Genomic DNA, 20,721 nt, shown 5'->3' with positions numbered 1-20,721 from the left:
ATTTAGATTGATCATGATATAATGATTTAATTCCAAATAGAATAATCTCATGCTATAAAAACAATCTCATGCAATAAGTGCAATTTTAAAAGTCCTATGTTTGGTATTATTGAAGGCAGGATTATTTAGATTTCAAAAAGATGATCAGTATAGAATAAAAGATTTCCAAACAGAACTTCTGTTGTGGTATAAAAATGCTAAATTTGATTCTATAGTTTGTTGACGCAAATGATTTTAAGACATACACCATATTTTCCTAATTGGGATTTTGAAACAATAAGCATAAATCTTAAGTAGATTACAACATTTGCTCAAAGGACCAGCTCCCTTTTGCCAAGAACTCTCTTTTTTAGTCCAGTTGGAGGGATTTCCATCATAAATTCTCAAACAGCAATTCTAAACATGATTTAAAACCTAGGTCTCACTTTCTTCCTTGTCTCTTATTTTTTTTTTTAATGTTCTAAAGACATGTGCACAGAAAAATGCTCTGTTTTTTTGATGGGTGTTGATAAATTTAGGGTCCTGATTTAAATTCTAGCATGTCGTATGTTCCCTTCTCTCTGGCACACCATGTGACGGTCCTGGAGTTATGCATCCAAACAAGCCAGCCAATCAGAGCATCCCAGTGTTCAAATCACAATTTTGGACACAATCTTATTTATTCTGGATGATGCTCAACTCCACACATAGTTCAGGGAAGACACATCCACATGAATGTCCAAAAATGCCATGTTTCCAAATCTAGCATGTGACTGTGCTGTTGGACAGTACTGTTCACATCTACAAAGTACAAAGCAGGAGTTGAGGACTGGAGACCAATTTGCTTTTGCGGCCACAGCAATTCCCAAACATCATCTTCGAGATTTCCAAGCCGTTCTAGAATATGGAGTAGTCCTTCTTTTATCCGGTGGCTTAAAGTAGGAGTAAACAGGCGCTGCCGGGTACTCTGCATCGGGGTTTTCTGCCATCATTTTCAGCTTTGCCTCAATGGCTTTTATCTTTGCAGTGACACTGGAAAAAGGACAGCAGAGGGTCAGGGTGGCCTCAGCCCATTCAGAGAATGCTGCACACTTCACTTCCTGTGCCTCTTTAGGGAAGTAACACAACACTAAATATAAACATTTCGTGTAAAGTAAATGCTCTCATTTTGAGAAAGATAACAGGTCGGAGCCATGCATGAGGCTTTTAGTACAGGCCTAGGCACTGTGAGGAGTATTTTATGTGCTATTACACTTAATCCTCAGATACAGACACTACTGAGCACCCTAGTGCTTGGCAGATTAGGCATTTAAAGGCAGCAGTAAACTCGACATTCTAAGTAGGTTATATTTTTTGCAGATAAAGAAACTGAGGCAGATAACCTGCCCAATATTAGCTAGCCGGCAAATGAGGGCTGTTGAATACAAATTGATCCCAAAGCCCATGCTATTAACCATCATACTGCATTCATTTTTTGCCTTTTCTCTCTCTCTCTCTCTCTGTGTGTGTGTGTGTGTGTGTGTGTGTGTGTGTGTGTGTGTGTGTGTGTGTTACTGGGGACTGAACTCTGGGACATTCTATCCCTAAGCTACACCCTCAGTCCTATTTTTATTCTTTATTTTGAAAGTCGGTCTCACTAAGTTGTTGAGGGCCTCACTAAGTAGCTGAGTCTCCCTGCAAACCTGCAATCCTATCTCAGCCTTCCAAGTACTGAGATTACAAGCGTGCGCCACCACATCTGGCCCTTACTACCTTTTGTGGTACTGGGGTTCCTGGAAACCCTTCTACCTCCGGGCTACACTCCCAGACCTATTTTTTTTTTTTATACGTTTTAAAAATTTTATTTGGAAACAGGGTCTCTTAAGCCAGTTCGGCTGGCTTTGAACCTGCGTGATCCTCCTGTCTCTGCCTCCCAAGCGCGGAGATTACAAGTGTGCGCCACCACGCCCAGCCTGTACTACCTTTTGAATTACTAAGTAATAATGAAAAAAAAAAAATCTGGAAAGCCTAGAAATTCTCTTTTATTGTTTCTAACCCTTGTAATAACCTTACAAGGCTTATCATCCATATTTTACACGTAAAAAAACACAGGCAGTAACAGGCTCAAGGCTCACCCAGCTAGCAAACTCAACCACCAATGCCGGTCCTGTTTTCTTTCCACTAGAACGAGAGCTGAGCAGCTCTGCACTACACAGAAAGGGCGAGGACACGCTGAAGTGGTGAGGCATCTCTCCTGACTGGGGTCTCTGCTATCCCTGAACAAGAGGCAGAGCACTCAGGCAGCGGGTAAGTTGTGTCCCACAGATTCATTCAAGGGACACTGGCAACGGCTGTCACTAGTGATAGAAACTTGGAAGGGGTGTGTTCATAATCTTCTAGAGATGCTTAAAAGGTGTATATCTGCTATACATATCCATACATTTTCATGGGCAAAATATTTAAAACCTAAGTCAACATAAAAAAACGATTAAACGTTTGAGGAGAGATAAGTTTATCCTGATTTGAACATAATTGCACAATGTATACATGTGTTGAAACATCACATAGCCCCCCATAAATATGTGCAATTTTTGTGTCAATTAAAAAGATTAGCCAGGTATGGTGGCTGCACATTTGTAATCCCAGTACTCAGGAGGCTGACACAGGAGGATTGCAGGTTCAAGACCAGCCTCAGCAACCTAGAGATATTGCTTCAAAACAGAAAATAAAAAGGGCTGGGGATTTACCTTGGAGGTACAGTGGCCCTGGGTTTAATCCCCAGAAGCACCAAAACAAAACAAAAAATCCTAAATTACAGTAAAAATAATACTGAGGTTATTACCAACATGCAGTTTGGCACCACTTCTATTAATGAAACAGTCAGCCCTGCATTTTGTATGAGTCACAGGGAAATAACCTTCTATAATTAGCTGTAGACATTAATAGAAAGATGTAAACTGAGGTTCCCCAGATTAAAAAAATAAACGGAAAACACCAGGCTATTTGGTAAACAAGAGGCAAATACTAATTATAAGAAACTAAAGAAAAGCTAGGAGTGTTGGTGCTAGTCTATAATTCCAGTACGTAGGAGGCAGACAGGAGGTCTGCAGGTTCAAGGTCAACCTCAGCAACTTAGCAAGACTCTCTTTATAAGACCCTGTTAAAAAAAATAAAAAGGGCCAATGGTGTAGTTCAGAGATAGAATGCCCCCAGGTCCAATCCAAAGGATCAAAAATAAAAAAGGAGCTGGGTGTGGTGGCGCACGCATATAATCCCAGCATTTGGGAGGCTGAGACAGGAGGTTCGTGGTTCAAGGACAGCATCAACTACTTAGTGAGGCTCTTTGCACTCAGACCCTGTTTCAAAATAAAGAAAAAAAAAAAATAGGGCTGGGTGTGTAGCTTGGAGGTAGAATACCCCCAAGGTTCCATCCCTAGTACTGAAAGAAAAAAAAAAAAAAAAAAACTAAAGACATCTTCATTGTAACATGGAGATGATAAAGAAATAAATTCAGTCATTCATGCAGTTATAGTTATAAAAGCCTTGCTGAAAAAATCTACCTGTGACCAAGGTAGTTCAAATCTCATAGGGACAATCGCACAGTGGATAAAAGTTCCTATTAAATCTAGAGGAATCAGGTTCTTGTTTTTTAAGTTTATTTATTTTTATGGTACTGGGGAATGAACCCAGGGCCTAGGGCATGTTAGCAAGTACTTTACAACTGAGCTACCTCCCCAGCCCTTTTCAGTTGTTTGCTTAAAAAAAAAAAAAAAAAAAAAACGCAGCACAAAACAATAAAGGAAACACAAACTAAGAACTATTATGACAATAAACTTGAATGAGTAACTGTAACATTTCAATGTGCCACCCTGGAAATTTCAGGGCTGCCCCCCCCCCCCCCCCCGCAATTTGGTGAGAGGCTTTCACTGCTTTGTTTGGTGCAGGTAATACAGGAGAAAGGCATTTCCCCTCTGCCTAGACCCTCACCCACACACATCGTTTTACGTGTCCCTGGCGCTCCCTGGCGCTCCCTCGCACACCTTCTTCCTCTCCCCTTGGAAGCTTTAGAACTGCATTCCTACATTTGCAGCCTGCAGCCATTCCGAAGTAGCAGCTACAGGGCTGGATTCTGAAGTCCTTGAGACCTAGCTTTGAATTCCAACCAAGGCGTTCCGGTTCTGTAAGCTCCAGCTTTCTCATACGTAAAATGACTTATGATAATGACACGACATACTGGGTATAAAGTGTTTAGTGCAGTGCTTGCTACATAATAAGCTCAATAAAGTCTGGCTATTGTTACTATTATTGTTAAAATTCCTTCCTAGGCTACAATGTGGGGAAAAAAAACCCAACAACAATAACAACAACAAAAACACCGCTCCAACCACCCACTTAACTTCCCCTTTTCTCTACCCAACCCTGAGTGCCCCTGTTTTAAATTAACTCCAAAGAAGTAACTGACGATTCATACAAACTAGAACCAAAGCTATTAAAGTTGCCACGATGGTACACAGAATCAAATGTCTGCAAACCAAAATTTTATATAAGGGAGCCCATGGTTAGGGAGGAATCAGTGCATAATGACAAATGCCAAAGGGACCTGTGGCCTTATTAAAATGCTTGTTTTTAGGGTATGGGCTGTGTCTCATTTTTCTTTGCATTACCAGTACCAAGAACAAGGCTTGATTTCTATGAGGAGGAGATCTTGGGGGATGGGAGGAGAGGAAATGTATAGTTTGGAGGTCAACAGAACACATCTCTGAACACATCAGCTGATAGGTTCTATTCTTCATTAAAGCCTGCATATTCCCTATGGTGCGAATGAAGGTGCACAATGAAGAAACGGCCCAGGCTCCTGACTGAATGCTGTCAGGGGGCTGCTTACCTTAGGTTAGACTGAGTAGGCTCAGTGCTCGAGGACGGCTCAAGACTGATGGGAAGGATCTTATCGTTCTTGTTATGATCATATCTCTGAAAATAAGAAACAGGGGAGATTACTTCAACTGGGCAGAAACCAGCCCTTTATTTTAGTGCATGGGTGAGAAACGCTAATCCCACCCAGCTTATCATCAGCATATTTCTACACAATTTTAGGACTGCTTTACACTTTGAATTAATGCAAAATTCCATGCAGTTTTGGCTTAAAAACTGTAAGTTTAGAAAAAGAAGTTGGGAAGAAGCTTCCATCTAGCAATTAGTCCTCCTTATTTGATAGGGAAAGAATTTAAACATTCAAATTCACAGATGGTACAAACACACAGCAGGACTGCTTCTTACATTCTGTTTTAACTGTCACATATCGCCTCTTGTAATATTTGTTTTATTCAAAACCCTTAAAAAATTCTGCTAGATTTAGCAAAGTACCAAAAATAATATTCAACTCTTAATAGGCCTGAGTGGAGAAGAAAACGTAATGAATAATAGCTTTCGGTAGCTGATACAGAACACATTTTATAGGAAGAGTTTAATTTGATATCAGATAATTGCATATTTCTCATAAAAATTAAATATAGTATTACAGAGCACCAGGAGCTTCTGGCCAAAGATTTACAGGAGAAGAGCATCACTAGGCAGAAATCTTTAAAGCAAAGACAGGAATGAAGGATGTTTTCTCTGGGGTGCATTTTCAATGCGATGCAGAATGAGAAAATGACAGCCAGTTTGGCAAATGAGACTTGATTTTCTTTTGAGTAAAAAAGCATTGGGTAATTCTCCTTGTTGTTTCTATTTTGAAGGCAACACATCCTAGAAATTGAGAAGGCTCTGTAATTACCTGAAATGCTGGTAAGGACCCAATGCCCCGGCTTTGTTTTTAAGCCTGGACACAGTGCTTACAAGTCTGTTCAGTTTCCGTGACACTTCACTGGGGTGTCTCTGATGATACACTATGCCACATAGCTAAAGGCTGAAGCTCCCACGCTGACTGTTACAAATCCTTTTGCAGCCAAGTTTGTCAAGACCCACTGCAGAAGGAGAATGGACTCTTGGGACTGCTCCAGTCCACACATTTCACCACCTCTGTGCCAGCTGGAACATAATGCCATTTTCTCCCCCTTTTCTAATGCACTCTCCCCAGAGACCAACTACAGGATGAACAGGGCAGTCTGCCACTTCGCAGGGCTTGGAGACAACGCAGGCACTGCAAAGTCCCCCAAATCATACTCTAACAAACTCTCAAGACCTTGGGAGCACAGAGATGCCAGTGCTGCAAGTACTGCTAGAAACTACCCGTTTCTTAAGCATTTAGAATAAACAAATTCAAACTCTCCGCAGAGATGAGAGGCTGGGAAGAGCCCAACAAAGCCTAAAGCAACTAATTTTTAAAAGTAAATGCATTTTTCTTCCTCCAAAGAACAACCCCCACTGAAAAAATGATAGAGGTCTGAGCATACACATCAACCACATGGAAAAATCAATCAAAAACAGGATCTGTGGGTATGTGGAGAGAAACAACGAAGGAACTTAATCCCTCCTGAGATGTTTCTCAAAAGAAAAATCTGGCAACACACATGGTAAATACAAGTAGGAGACCAAAGCGCGGCTGCTCCAGATGCGAAGAGGCTGTGATGCAAATGGAGGAGCCAGCGACTCGTGCAGACTCACCCGGGACGAGGCCGCGCCGCCTTCCCAGCCTCCCAGCCATACCTTGACTTGGGCATGTGCCCACCGCACCACCAGCTTCTTAGACAGAGCCAGCTTGCCGTTGAGACACTGGATGGCTTGTTCTGCTTCCTGTCCAGGAGAGGAAAGAAAGTTGGTTAGAAATTCAAAGGCTTAAACTATTTGTATTCTCACTGGGCCTCACCAGCTTTGATGGTTGAGTTTCTGCCCAAATGGCTTTTGATAAATACTTGGCAAAGAGATTATAATTTTAAAAGGCAGAATAACAAAAGCAAAAACAAAGGTATGAGGGTTTTCTAAGTTGGGAAGACAAAACATTCAAATCCTGCTGTCACTTGTTGGCAGCACGATGTCTGGCGGGTCTAGCTCTAGCTCTGTCACCTGTCAAATACTGATCTTACTATTTGTTGCTCTGAGGCTGTTGTGAGGATTCAACGAGTGCACGCCAAGCACACGGTGAAACTTAACAGATGTGAGCTAGCAGTACTGTCCTTCTTAGGCAATACCATTCTCCACTCCTCCAGGGATGGCAGTCCCCGCAGGCAGCCCGGAACTCTCTCCTGGACTAGCGCTTACTCCCGGGGTCCAAAGTGAGGAACAGGACCAGCTTCAAAGGACATGGGAGTGAAGGAAACTAAGCCGGAAAAAGCAGAGGTGAGTCAAAGAGGCTGCGACAAGGTGTACGCGTGAGTCAATGACACATCTGCTTTTAAGAGCCACAAGCTCCCTGACCCTTTCCCCATCAGATACAGGAGCAGCAAGGTTGAAAGGAATTCCTGAAGCTGGTAACAGTCAGCCTACGTCACTCCCAGGGAAACTGGCTGTACTTTCCCATCCTGACAAAAGCTTCTTTGCTCCATCTCTCTCTAGAAGGCATTCAGCCAAGTATGACCCATATTTAGTGGGGGTGAAGAAACCCTTAAGGAATAGAGGAGAAATAGGAAGCCCCAGAGAGCAGGGGGGTTTATCCAAGACCAAGCAGGACTACAAATAAGCACCCAGTCTGGTTTCACCAGTGGTTTGCTCAGCCCTCCAGAGCTCAGCAGCAGGGCATTCAGCAAATGTTTCTTTCCAGTACCCACGGTGTGCCAGGCACTGGATACACAATGGCCATCCTACTTCACTACAGAATGTGAAGTTAGAGTGCTAGGTAAGAGACTTCTCTTAAGTTTCATTTGGTCTATTGGGATTTATATGGTACTCTACTAGTTCTGAAGCATCAGCAGTAATAAGATGCCAGCAGAAGATATGTAACAATTTTCTATTTAAAATACTGTTTCAAAGTTCATGCATTTAGTGATACTAAATGCTAGCTGTGTTTTTATACTTTCCCAACTTTCTATAAGGTAACCCCCTTTTTAGTCCTCATTTTTAGCTGAAAACTGAGACTAAATGAATTTGAGATTTGTTTAAAGTTAATAAAAAATCTAGAAATACAAGGTATGCTTTGTAATTTGTAGCTCAGCATTTTTAAACCAACATCTGCCCCCAACATGACCTTTGAATTTAGTTGTTCTTAAGAATCCTCATTAACACCATCAGTAAGGAAGACAGAAGTTCTTAAAAATACTGAAAATGGGAATTCTTTCACTTCTCTCAAAAACTTGAATATATCACTATTTTCTATACTTGCAAAAATTAGAAGAAATAAAAATACACAGAACTGGTGAGGAAAAATGACATTCTCCTACACTGATACATCATTTCTTGAAGCCATTTTGGCAATTGTATTAGGAGAAAATATGCGTGCCCTCTGAGGAGCCATTTCATTTACCATAAGTGTAACAAATACATAGTAAGAGCTATAAAGATATTCACTACTGTGATGTTTACACTAGTCAACCATTGAAGATAACTCAAATAGCTAATAATTAGGGGTCAAATAACATTTATATGAAGTACACATTCATCAAAAATATACTGACTAGATTCAAACGGCATTCTAAGTCATACAATGAAACGTGCAAATCTTAGGCGCAGATTAGTTTTATCTGTACACACCCACATAATGTACATACCAGTGAGACCACATCACAATATAGAATGCTTTCTTATGTGTATGAGATGTCAGAGAAATTTCAATAGATTCTGAGCAATAAACATGGTAATAGAGCTGATTTGTGTGTTATCAACTGCATGTTACATGTGTGAATGTGAAGAAATAGAGACTGGAAAGATATAGGACTAAATACTAAGTGATTATTTCAAGGTATTGGGCTCTGATTTTTTTTGCAGGTCTGGGGATGGAATTTTAATTTTTTTTTATTCTATATATTTTCATCCATAATATGTATGTATTATTTTTATAATAAGGAAAACATTCACATAAATTATTAATAAGACAATAATTTGACAATGTTTCTACATGAATTATAAAAATACTAAACAGACTATATTTAATAACACTCCAATTTCATTTAACGATTCATTTCTACTTTAAGATCTAAATTTTAATACAAGAAGACATATGTATATATGAACATTCTCTTCTACATTAACTAAAACTTTTAGGCATTTGTTTCCAGACATCAAGAAGGGCACATTTATAAAAATTTTAAATAAAATGGAGTTTGTGGGTGGCTCACCACAGTCAGGGTTTCTGTCCCTCAGGGCAAAACTACTACAAAGAGAAGGAGGCTTTGTGGGCCAGCTATCAAAGAAACAAACAAAAGAGGATTGGGAGGTAGGTGCCCCGGGTCCAACAAGAGCATCCCAGGCACTTGACACCTTGGCCCAGGGAGAGGAGACCTCGCAGGCTATGCACTAACTGACCTGGTCAGGGAGCACCTCTTGTAGTATTCAGTACAGGACACAGAGGAGATCATACCTGGCTCCTGCTCACCAAGCGCTGCCAGTCTAGCGGTCAAGAGATACACAAATGCCAAGAGCACACAACAAAGCACTTAAGTAGCACAGAAGGGGAGGAAGCCCATTACCTGCTTAGTTTCAAAGTTGACGAAACAGTATCCTCGAGGCTGTCCTTCCAAAGCACCTGACTTGTGGAAGAGGAAGTCAAACTGCTTCACCTTACCAAACTTCTGAAGGAGCTTGAGGAGGTGGTATCTGTGGGGGAAGATGAGCACGTGAGCACACTCTGGGGTCCTGCTGGCTCTCAGCCCCAGTGAGAGAGAAAAGCAGATCATTTCCCCCCGGGGTTAAATCTCTTGCCCTCGCCCCTGCCTGCCTCCAAACCCCAGTGCTAGTTTACTTGGCAAATGGAGTTGTTTGCCTCCACTTGGAATGGCCACTGGAATTGCCATGCCTATGCATCCGTCCAACATGAAAATACCAAACAAAACGCCACACCTAACAAGCAGCTGTCTGGCCCACAAGTACCATTTGTTTTCCCTTTGGAGAAAAGCTCAAAAATAGTGTCAATTTATTTATTTTTAATTTCTTGGCAAAGAAATAGCATTTGTGAGTAACCATTATTCCATCAGAAACACATGCCCATACTCCAAAAGTCACATACATATACATACATACAAACAAAAAAAAAAAAATCCTGGAGATTTCCTTATTGTGCGTGTGTGCGTGTTGGCGTGTTGTGTGTGTGTGTTGGTGGGGGTATTAGGATTTGAACCCTTGGACATCCTACCTCTAAGCTTAGTTCCCAGCCCCCCCCCCCTTTTTTTTGGTGGTACTGGGGGTGGAACCCAGAGGCTTTCTACCTCCGGGCTATACTCCCAGACCCATTTTATATTTTATTTGGAAACAGGGTCTCACTAAGTTGCTGAGAGCCTAAGTAGCTGAGGCTGGCTTCGAACCCGCGCGATCCTCCTGTCTCAGCCTCCCAAGTGCGGGGATTACAAGCGTGCGCCACCACGCCCGGCTCATTCCCAGCCCTTTTAATTAATTAATTCTTATTTATATTTTGCGGGTCTGGAGATGGAACCCAGGGGCATTTGACCTCCGAGCTACCCCCTGCCCTGTTTTTTATTCTTTTTTTTTTTTTTGGTGGTGGTACTGGGGTTCCTGGAAGCCCTTCTACCTCCGGGTTACACTCCCAGACCTATTTTATACTTTTTTATATTTGGAAACAGGGTCTCTTAAGCCATCGAACCTGCACGATCCTCCTGTCTCCGCCTCCCAAGTGTGGGGATTACAAGCGTGCACCACCACACCTGGCTTATTCTTTATTTTGAAACAGGGTCTCACTAAGTTGCGGAGGGCCTCACTAAGTAGCTGAGGCTGTCCACGAACCACGATCCTCCAGTCTCAGCCTTCCGAATGCTGAGATTACAAGTGTGTGCCACCATGCCTGGCATTATTTATTTTTATTTTGAAACAGGGTCTAAATTGCTGAGCTGGCCTCAAACCTGCAATCCGTCTGTTTCAACCTCCCAAGTGCGGGGATCACAGGCATGTACCACCATGCATGCTTCTCTATTAGATTCTGTAGCTAATCATTAGACCCAAATCACACTTTGGAGGAACTCTGCCAGAAACCAAAGCACAGCAGAGAGCTTGAGAGTTCCTGTCCCTGATGTGACAGATCCTTTAGATAGAGTATGGGTGGCTGACCTCACACAGGGCAGGGGAGGCAGGTCAGTCCTGTGGGTCATCCAGCCACAGTAACTAACCAACCTCTGTTGCCTTAACACAGCATATACTATGGGGTTGGTCAAATAAAGAACCCTGTCAAGGAAGACATTTATTCCTGGCAGGAAGTTCACTCCAAGTTATTGCTTGCTACCCCGCTCATCTTTTTCTTGGATTCTAAGCTTTAAACCTTTTTTGGTTTCTATAGGGCTTTTAAGCTATTCAAACAGATGTGGCCTTAACAGGTTTCTGTGGCCAATCTCAACTCTGACTTCCTGTCATCTGATGTAAGGGTGAGACAAACCAACAGCTCTCCCGTTTCCTTTTCCTCTGGCCTTCCTCCTGGCATCCTCCAAGCTATTCAAACGGAGTCAAGGCTTTCTCTAAACAATGCTGTCCCTGTGATACTAAAAAGGTATCAGCCCACATGCTAAATCTGTTATTACTGGGAATTCTACCCCACAGGGAGTCAGTCAAGTTGTCCTTATAGCCACATTTATATTTAAATTGTTTTCTAGAAGAAACTCATCAAGATTTTATTCTTCAGCAAGACTCTCCTTTGGGAGGCAGAGAGATATGAAATAGATCATAAGCTCTACTAAATTCGATACTAATGCTCATCAACGAGCAAGCCCGTTATCCTAGATCAGGTACCTGACACCACGGAGTGAGAAAGACATAATACAGGACCAGTACTGGGGGAGGATGGAGGGCCCCAAGGCATATTATGGAGAGTAAAACAGTCTTTGGACCTGTTTTGAAAGGGAAAACAACCATGACCCTAACTCAGTGAGAATATAGGTGACTCTTCAGGGGAAGGCATATACAAGTCTCCATGTCTGCTTTTACTTGATTGTCTAAGCAGGCTTACAGCAAGAATGAAGCTCTGATACAGACAGGTGGGTATCAATCAGAGTCCCCCGGGGTCTTTCACTGGCATCTGCACATCCACGCACTGTGCCCATTCAAACCTCTACACTGCCAGTTGCCAGAGAATGGTGGTGAAACCCATTTTTTAAAAAAGCAGCCTAAGGCTACTGTGGGCTGGGCTGGCCATCGTTTCATTAGCTCCATTCTGCTTAATAGCAGGAAGGTAACACGATTGGCATTTCCTAGGAAATGAATTTTAATTTACTCAGTTAAAAAAAAAAAAAAAAAGCCTGCCAACAGATTTTTCATTGTAAAGCTAACAAACACATTCTGCCTGAGAAGTGCGACCTTAAGATTCCAGGAACATCTGCTTAGGTCTGTGTCTTTCAACTTCTCTAGGATTTCTTTTCTTGTTTGATAATTTCTTGAAATTATCGGAACACTGAAACAAAAGGAATGAAATGTTTACTATTTTGCTTCCTGGAGATGGGGACTGCAAGCTCCGATAGTGAAAAGCCTGAAGGATCTTGCTTTCACATCTGCAAGCACTTTTATCTGCTGCTAGAGTATGGGAGAGTTCACTACTCATCAGAGGCCGGCTTTGCTGGCCAAAACGTGCGCCCTGCTGCCTTCAGGAGGAGGAGCCCCACACACATTTCTGCAACTCAGTGCTTTCTGCAGTCTTTAAAACACCCTTCCTGCCTGATTGCACAGAAGCAATTAAGCCATACATACATTAAAACAGATACCTACAAGAAGGTAGTCAGACTATCCAGATGAAAGAAACTTCCTCAAGGATCTCATGGTCTGGTTAACAGGAGCGATATACAATCAAAGAACTATAGAACAGTGTGTTTACACTAGGTGTGTACGTGCACAGATGAAGGGAGCTACACTGTACAGGGAGATGGTAGTTAAGAAAAGCCTTGTGAAAGGGGTGGGATATGAGCGGAGTGTGTCGGCATGAGGGAATAACACGTGCAAAGGTAAAACGGGAAAGAGACTGATCCTTTGGAAGAGAGCAGGGCTAGGCACTGAAGGATGGGGCTGGACACAGGTATGGGACAGGAGTGAAGGGTGTTGCATACATAGGGAAATTTATTTATCTATCTATTTATTTATTGTGGTACTGGGGATGGAACTCAGGAGCACGGTACCTCCGAGCTACACCCCCAGCCCTAGTTTTTAGTCTTTTTTTTTTTTAATTTCTTCTTTTTGTGTCCCTACTGATTTGTGAAGGGCCTTGCTACGTAGCTAGGGCTGTCTGCAAACTATGACCCTCTGGTCTCGGCCTCCTGAATGCTGGGATTATAAGCATGCACCACCACGCCCGGCTCTGCTTAGGGAATTTTAATTTGATGTTGTATGCAACTGGAAGCCAATGAAATGACATTTAAGATTATTTTAAGTGCAGGGGATGTAGCTTAGTGGTTGAGTGTTTGTCTAGCATGTACAAGGTGCGTTCAATCCTTGGAATCACATCCTTTCTCCCTCTGGGGAGGAAATTTTTTTTTTTGAAACAGGGTCTATGTTGCCCAGGCTGACCTTGAACTTGCGTTCCCTTCCTCTGTCTCCTAGGTAGCTGGAATTACAGGCATGTACCACTGAGCGCAGCAAAAATACTATTTTAATGCATAATTTTTATAGAAAAATTTATGTATGCAAATTATTATGGGGCATGTCTTTATGTTCTAGGCTATGAATGTTTTAAGTGGATTTACTGTGTTTCAGATTTAAGTAAACAGTAAAAGCTGTTTCATGCAAATAGAAACACGAAAAGAAGCATGGACAATGGAAAGAAAATTAAGGAATGGGCTGAGAAAGAAAGCGGTTTCTCAGGGTGAACACACTGCTCTCACGTGCTCAAGCATTTATTTCCCTTAATTCTAGCTTATCTAGTCCATCCCTAAGGGTGTGCGTCAGAAGGACACTCCCACTGAGCTGGCTCTCCACTGCTTTTAAGTTGACAACATGCCCTGAATGGACCTCCTCCCTACCACAGACAGAAAGCCCTTCCCAGCTACTCATGGTCAGGGGACAGGAGGCTTTTACATTCCACAGGCAAGAACACTCAGGTGCTCAAGGCCCCGTGCTTCATCCTCTGACCCACAAAAAAAATGACAAAACACCTCTCAGAACCATCTTGAACTCTCCACGCCTCTTCAATGATGTCCATCGTGTCTCAGACTCTCCAGTCAGGTGACAGTGACAGCAGGCTCGTTTATGCAGTTCCTCCTGACTAAGCTTCATCTTCGGTTTCTGCCCTTCCAATTCCTCTTACATGCTTTATTATTTGGTATTCAACTTCTCCTTATGGCAAAAAGGTATTCCTGATGGTCTGCTTACATATAACAATCTTTCTTGTTTTTACTTTTATTTATGATTTCCCTTCACTTGGAATGCTCTATTAGAATTTCTACTGGCTTTGTTCTCTCTCATACTTCTCCTTCATACGTATAGTGCAGAGGCTATTAATTTAGCTTTCTACATGAGCAGTCAGTATTTGAAAAAGAAGCCAGTAGTAACCCTATTAGAAACCACAGCATGGAAAATAGATGTCCAGGGACATTAACTTTTGGCTTCTCCACTGAAGGTGCTGGCAATGATATTTAGAGGTATTATTTAACCTTACAATTCAACTGGGTCCCACAACAACTTAAAAGAAGTCCCTACATGTTTAAATTTATTTTTTAATTTTTTTGTGGGTCTTGGGCTGGAACCCAGAGGCATCTGACCTCCATCTACACCCCCTGCCCAATTTTTTATTGTTTATTTTGAAACAGGGTCTCACTGAGTTGCGAAGGGCCTCACTAAGTGCTGAGGCTATCTGTGAACCGCGATCCTCTGGTCTCAGCCTCCCGAATGTTGGAATTATAGGCGTGCACCACCACGCCCAGCCCTACATGTTTAAATTTAAAACAGGATACTTTAGGTCATGACTGTTCAATTATTCTATTAGAATATTTGTGCAAAGTGCACTACTTAGACAGTGGGAAATTGGTCCCATCATTAACTATTTCAGTAAATGGAGCCAACTCACTTAACTCTTTTCCTATAAAACAAGGAAATTAATATCTATTCCATTTACCTTCCAAATTTGTTACAAGCTCAAATAAGAGGACTTCATATAATATTAGAGGAAAAAAATATTTATATCATTTAGTTGGACATCTTTATTTATTTACTTTTATTTTTTATTTTTGGTGGTACTGGGGTTACTGGAAACCCTTCTACCTCTGGGGCACACTCCCAGACCTACTTTTTATGTTTTTATTTGGAAACAGGGTCTCTTAAACCTGCACCATCCTCCCGTCTCTGCCTCCCAAGCATGGACATTAAAAGCGTGTGTCACCACATCTGGCTGGATATTTTTATTTTATAGGTAAGAAATATGAAGTAAAATATGTAGTTGAGGAATAAGACTACAATAGAAAGAACATGGATTTGGCCTTTGCTACCTCCTTAAATAAAAGTGCATCACACGCCCTTAAACCCAAGTCTGTAAGATCTACTCAGTCATACAAGTATTTCTGGCATGTAGCACAGGCCTAAGATGGTCAGGTCTGCAATTCCAGAGTGAACACAAATAAACAAGCAGCATAGTTATCAGAATGCTCAGCAGTTAGTCAAGAATGCATATTCTGTTGAGAGGAGTCTGATGAACATTCTATTATAACCTGAGCAGGACTCACATTAATAACCAAGTGTGAGCATGCATGTGTGCACGCGTGTGCGCGTGCACGCACACACACACACACACACTGACTAAGACAATCATAAACTAGGAAAAATTGAATGGAAAAGTGTTGCTGTTAGAAACTGACATTGTTAGCTGGGTGTGGTGGTACATGCAGAATCCCAGTGCGTGGGAGATTCATACTCAAGGCTAGCCCCAGCAGCTTAGAGAAACCCTGTTTCAAAATAAAAACAAAGAAAAAAGGCTGGGGGTATAGTTCAGTGGTAAATGTCCCTGGGTTCAATCCCTAGTACCAAGAAAAAAAAAAAAATCTACTGTTCTACATATCCCCATAAATTCTCATGACAATACATACATGCTATAATTTGTTTTCTAAGATTGTTAACAAGGAGCCCAGAGCATGCCTGTAACTCCAGGACTTGGGGCGCTGAGAGAAGAGGATAGTAAGTTCAAGGCTAGCCTCAGCAACTCAGTGAGACTCTGTTTCAAATTAAAAAATAAAAAGGCTGAGGGCATAGCTTGGAGGCAGAATGCCCCTGGGTTGAGTTCCCAGTAGCAAAAAAAAAGAAAAAGTGGTAAAAACCCATTTGTATAGGAGGGGCATTTGACCCAGTTTATAAGAGATCAGGAAGAGATGGGAAGGGGTAGGAATACACACACAGGAAAGAGGGATGAGAAGGGAATGTTGAAGGGGAAGAGCAGAGCTGGCAACAAATCATGGGCGTGGGGTAAGCTTATTTAGGGAAACCGAAAAATGCTCTGCAAACTTCTGTCAAGAATCATGAGAAAACCAGGCCTGGTGGAGCACGCCCGTAGTGACAGTACTTGGGAGGCTGAGACAGGAGGATCACAGGCTTGAAGCCAGCCTCAGCAATTTAGTGAGACTGTCAGCAACCTAGCAAAACCCTGTTTCAAAATAAAAAATAAACTAAGGCTGGGGATGTAGCTCAGAACACTCCTGGATTCAATCCCCAGTATCACACACACACACAAAGAGAATCATTAGATGTTCAGAAATTTGGATTCAACTATTACTTTCTAAAACTGGATAGTATCCTATGTTTACATAAGTTATTTACAAGATATTACAATGTTTGGAAAAGACTTCATTTTAATTATTCATCTATCCTCACCATTATCTATCCTGAGAAGAGAAGGATTCAAGTGTACTTGGAAGAAAATCATATTATTTTCACAAGATAAGGCTTATCTTACTTAAATGTTAGGTTTCTCTGCTTATAATTAAGTAAATAAAATGAGGTAATACTAAACATTTTGTTAACCATAAGCTATGATCAGTAGTTATGCCTTTCAAAAGAAAATAACTTTTATCTAATAAACCATTTTGATAGACATTTTTTTTTTTTTTTGCAGTACTGGGGATGGAGCCCAGGGACATTCTACCTCTGAACACTCCCAGCCCTATTTTTCATTCTTATTTTGAAACAGGGTCTCACTGAGTTGCAAGAGGCCTCACTAAGTAGCCGAGGCTGTCTGCGAACCGAGATTCTCTTGTCTCAGCCTCCCAAATTTTGGGATTACAAGCGTGCGCCACCATGCCCGGCTTAATAGACATTCTTTTAAGGTAAGGAATCCAAAGAAGAAAAGCAGCAGAGAGTGTCTGGGTGATCCAGAAGGGGGATGCCACAGGTAGCGCACAAGGCCGTGGTCTATGGTGTGGAACTTGATGTCCACCTTTGACACGATGTAAAAGGAACTGAGATATCAGTGGGAACATTTTGATTCAATGTTCCCAGCAAAGCTCTAACTGAAGAAAACACTCATCTACTCCAATTTATGACATAAATTGGGGCAGCAAATGCCTCTCTGTGCCTCCCCGAGAAGCAGCAGGACACAATTAGCGTAAGAGTATCATTACATGGAACCGCAGCCAACACAACCAACACCGTTTCCACCCTGTAGATTTCCATCCAGACACGCAGAGGTGGGGATGGAAACCACTCTGTGAGGTCCCCTCAGAGCGTGGTGTTTACATGATGGAAAATCTTCTCTGATGAACAGACACTGAGAGGTTGGGCAGATGCACACATTTGCCCTCAATGCCATGAACCGTAAATGAGAACTGAAATGAATGCAATCTATATTCCAGGGTCCCTGTGACCAAGGTAACTTAATACGGGGGCATATATCTTAAATATGATCATAATTTCAATAGAGACCCAAACATATCTAGAGTTAGCTGATCTGAGTCTGAGGAGGCTTAAGAAACTAAACTTCCTGTCATGATCCTGATCTATAAATTTACATCCCTTTTTCTCTCTCATAATCTCAATTCTTAAATTACACCTCATCCCAGACTCCAAGGAGCAGCCTCCCTTCTCCTCTCCCTTCGCTAAGCGCTATTCCACAGGGAGTGAGCTTCTAGGACTTGATCCACTCCAGGCTTGCTTTACACACTGACCCGGAGCAGCTCAATTCACTTGGCCTTTACTGATCTCCTACCTCCACCTTCCGCTTACCAAACAACTGGGGGAAGGAAAAGCCTCTCAAGTCTCTGCTGATGAATTCCTTTCCACTATAGTAGCTGTGATGGAAAGAGTGCGGAATCAGGACAATTCCACTCAATTAGCTCCGTGACCTTGGGCAAGGCACTTCGGCCTCTTGGGCCCGCATTTCCTCTATTACAGCACAGCAGATCTGGATTGTTTCACAGGTTTTCAAGTGAGTTCCACGGAGACCTTACAGGTTCCAGAGCCTCATTGGGGATCAGCAAAGAAAGGGTGGCAGCTGACAAAAGCTTGTTCTGGGTACATCTTTTTTTTTTTTGAGGGTCTGGGGATGGAACCCAGGGGCATTCGACCTCCGAGCTATAGCCCCTGGCCTAATTTTTATTCTTTATTTTGAAACCTGGTCTCACTGAGTTGCAGAGGGCCTAAGTAGCTGAGTCTATCCGCGAACCACACTTCTCCGGTCTCAGCCTCCTGAATGCTGGGATTACAAGCGTGCGCCACCACGCCCGGCTTACCTCTCTTTTTTGATCAGAGTAACTCTGAGCTTTTATTTTATATATGGCTTCCAATTATTTTTGTTCATGACAGGGTTCCTCAGATTTTTTTTTTTTTTTTTTTTTTGTGGTACTGGGGTTCCTGGAAGCCCTTTTACCTCTGGGCTACACTCCCAGACCTATTTTATATTTTGAAACAGGGTCTCTTAAGCCAGCGCGGCTGGCTTCGAACCTGCACGATCCTCCTGTCTCCGCCTCACAAGCGCGGGGGTTACAAGCGTGCGCCACCACGCCCGGCTGGGTTCCTCAGATTTAAAATGCCCGAGAACCGTTTGGAATGGCACTTGGTACACAATAGGCACTCAAATCATTTAGTGAGTGGATGAAAAGGGGCTGGATGATCTCTGAGATCCCCTTTCCCTCTCCTTGTCTATGGTTATACAACTGCTTTCAGGAACTGCGGTCAAGTGGGACCCCTCTGCCTGCTGCAAAAGTACTGACACTTCTGCTTATCCTTCATTCTGGGAGACAAAACATACCCAAAGCTGTTTTTAGAAAACAATTCCCTGTAGCCTTTGGGTATAAGGATTTAGTTAGTTGGAAATGGAAGAACATATTTGGCAGTAGGGGAAAAAAAAGAGCCTTATGTTTTAAAGCATTCCATCTGTGTCCTTACAGTAGCAGAGTGCAAACGTAAGAAATGTGACAAGGTAATTTCCTAATAACAACATTATATTTCCTTCAAAGATAAACTAAAACAAATAATGGGGGCAATAACATTCCATACCCTTTGAAAATTCTTCTGAATGCTATCACCACAAACATCCTAATTTTGCAGGTAATAAATTCAGGCGACAGACTTACTCTGTGATTTTGGGGTCCAGGTTGCCAATCCATAATCGGTGTCCTTCCTGAAGAGAGCCCTCTGAAAGGATGGACGCGTTCTCCAGGGGAAGAGTTTTGGTTTCTGCTTCCATCAATCTCTATGAAACACTAAGGGCAATGGGAACATTCAGACGGCAGAGGAGCAATCCTGTGTGAACACGAGACTAACCTCAACCCAACATACATTTATCCAAGGAAGGCAGTCCTTCCGAGGCCTCAGTTATTCCACAACCAGGGACCTACAATCAGCTTCCTCTGGCAGCAGAGCAAGATGCTGTCGCTGAAGGTGAAACAGGCACCAGGGCTGGGTGCAGAACCTCATGCTTTCCCCTCGGAAGCCAGAGCTGATTGGGCAGGAGGCCTCTATTAGTACATGACCTGTATTAGTACATGACACTTGGTTCAGGAGTGGTCACCAAAATGAGCCTGGAAACCATCAGGAAAGTATTAACAGCACCAAAGAGGCTGGGCAGGGGAGAGCAGCATTATCTGCCTTTTCCTCGTGGTAGAAGCAGTACTGCAAAATAAAAAATCTGTGTACAGACTGTGGGGTTAGAACTGGGTTTGAAAGTTTGTGTGAAGTGAATTATCTGAACTTTCTAGGCCTCTATTTCCGCAAATATAAAAATGAAGACAATTGTTCTTTTAAGAGTTGTTGTGATGATTAAAGGTAGCATATGAAACAAAATCACAAAACATGGTATCTACCAAGAGTAAGTAATTAATACACATTAGCTAGTATTTTCATTTTGGAGAGGTGGGCACAAGAGACTAATTTCTTCCTTAGTCATTCCAGTTCCACCATTTGCTAGCTGTACAACTTTGGGTAAGTTACCAACAACTCTGCCTTGTTTTCCTCATCTGTCCAATGGGGACATACCTTATGAAGCTGTGTAGACTTACTGAGTAACTACCCCTTAAGCATTTAGAATAGCACTCAAGACTAGTCCACTACTAGTCTTAGTTTGTGAAATATCTCATTTCACAGCCAAGGAGAATGAGGACCGTGAAGGAGACAGTAATGGGAAGAGCAGAAAGCACGGCGTCAGTCCTGCTCTCAAGCTGGGACTTTTCCAATGGAGGCTGATTTTCTCTTGAGCTTTGGTTTCCTCATCCTTAGATAATAAACGCTGTCTGGCTTATAAGTTAAGGTTGCTGAGAGAACCAAACCAGAAATGATCGA

At 42.3% G+C, this 20,721-nt stretch overlaps 1 protein-coding gene across 5 annotated transcripts; it reads right to left on the bottom strand.

The window, feature by feature from the left end:
* Window positions 1–851: 851 nt before the first annotated feature.
* On the bottom strand, window positions 852–19,630 carry RBM18 (RNA binding motif protein 18; the record flags this gene model as incomplete). Of its 5 annotated transcripts, none has more annotated exons than XM_080709672.1 (5): window positions 852–1,011; window positions 4,844–4,929; window positions 6,604–6,690; window positions 9,516–9,642; window positions 19,518–19,630. In XM_080709672.1, 5 exons carry the CDS (start codon window positions 19,628–19,630, stop codon window positions 852–854), a joined length of 573 nt encoding a protein of 190 aa, XP_080565798.1. The 5 variants fall into 5 exon arrangements, with proteins under 5 accessions (XP_080565798.1, XP_080565799.1, XP_080565802.1 ...); XM_080709673.1 differs by having other exon boundaries at window positions 9,606–9,642; XM_080709676.1 differs by lacking the exon at window positions 9,516–9,642 and having other exon boundaries at window positions 19,518–19,550.
* Between the last annotated feature and the right edge of the window lie 1,091 nt (window positions 19,631–20,721).

This window comes from Muscardinus avellanarius (genome assembly GCF_963383645.1).
Source record: "Muscardinus avellanarius genome assembly, chromosome: 13".
Classification (NCBI taxonomy): Eukaryota; Metazoa; Chordata; class Mammalia; order Rodentia; family Gliridae; genus Muscardinus; species Muscardinus avellanarius.
The sequence above is the reverse complement of the archived record's forward strand: the minus strand, read 5'-3'. Positions and strand labels throughout refer to the sequence as shown.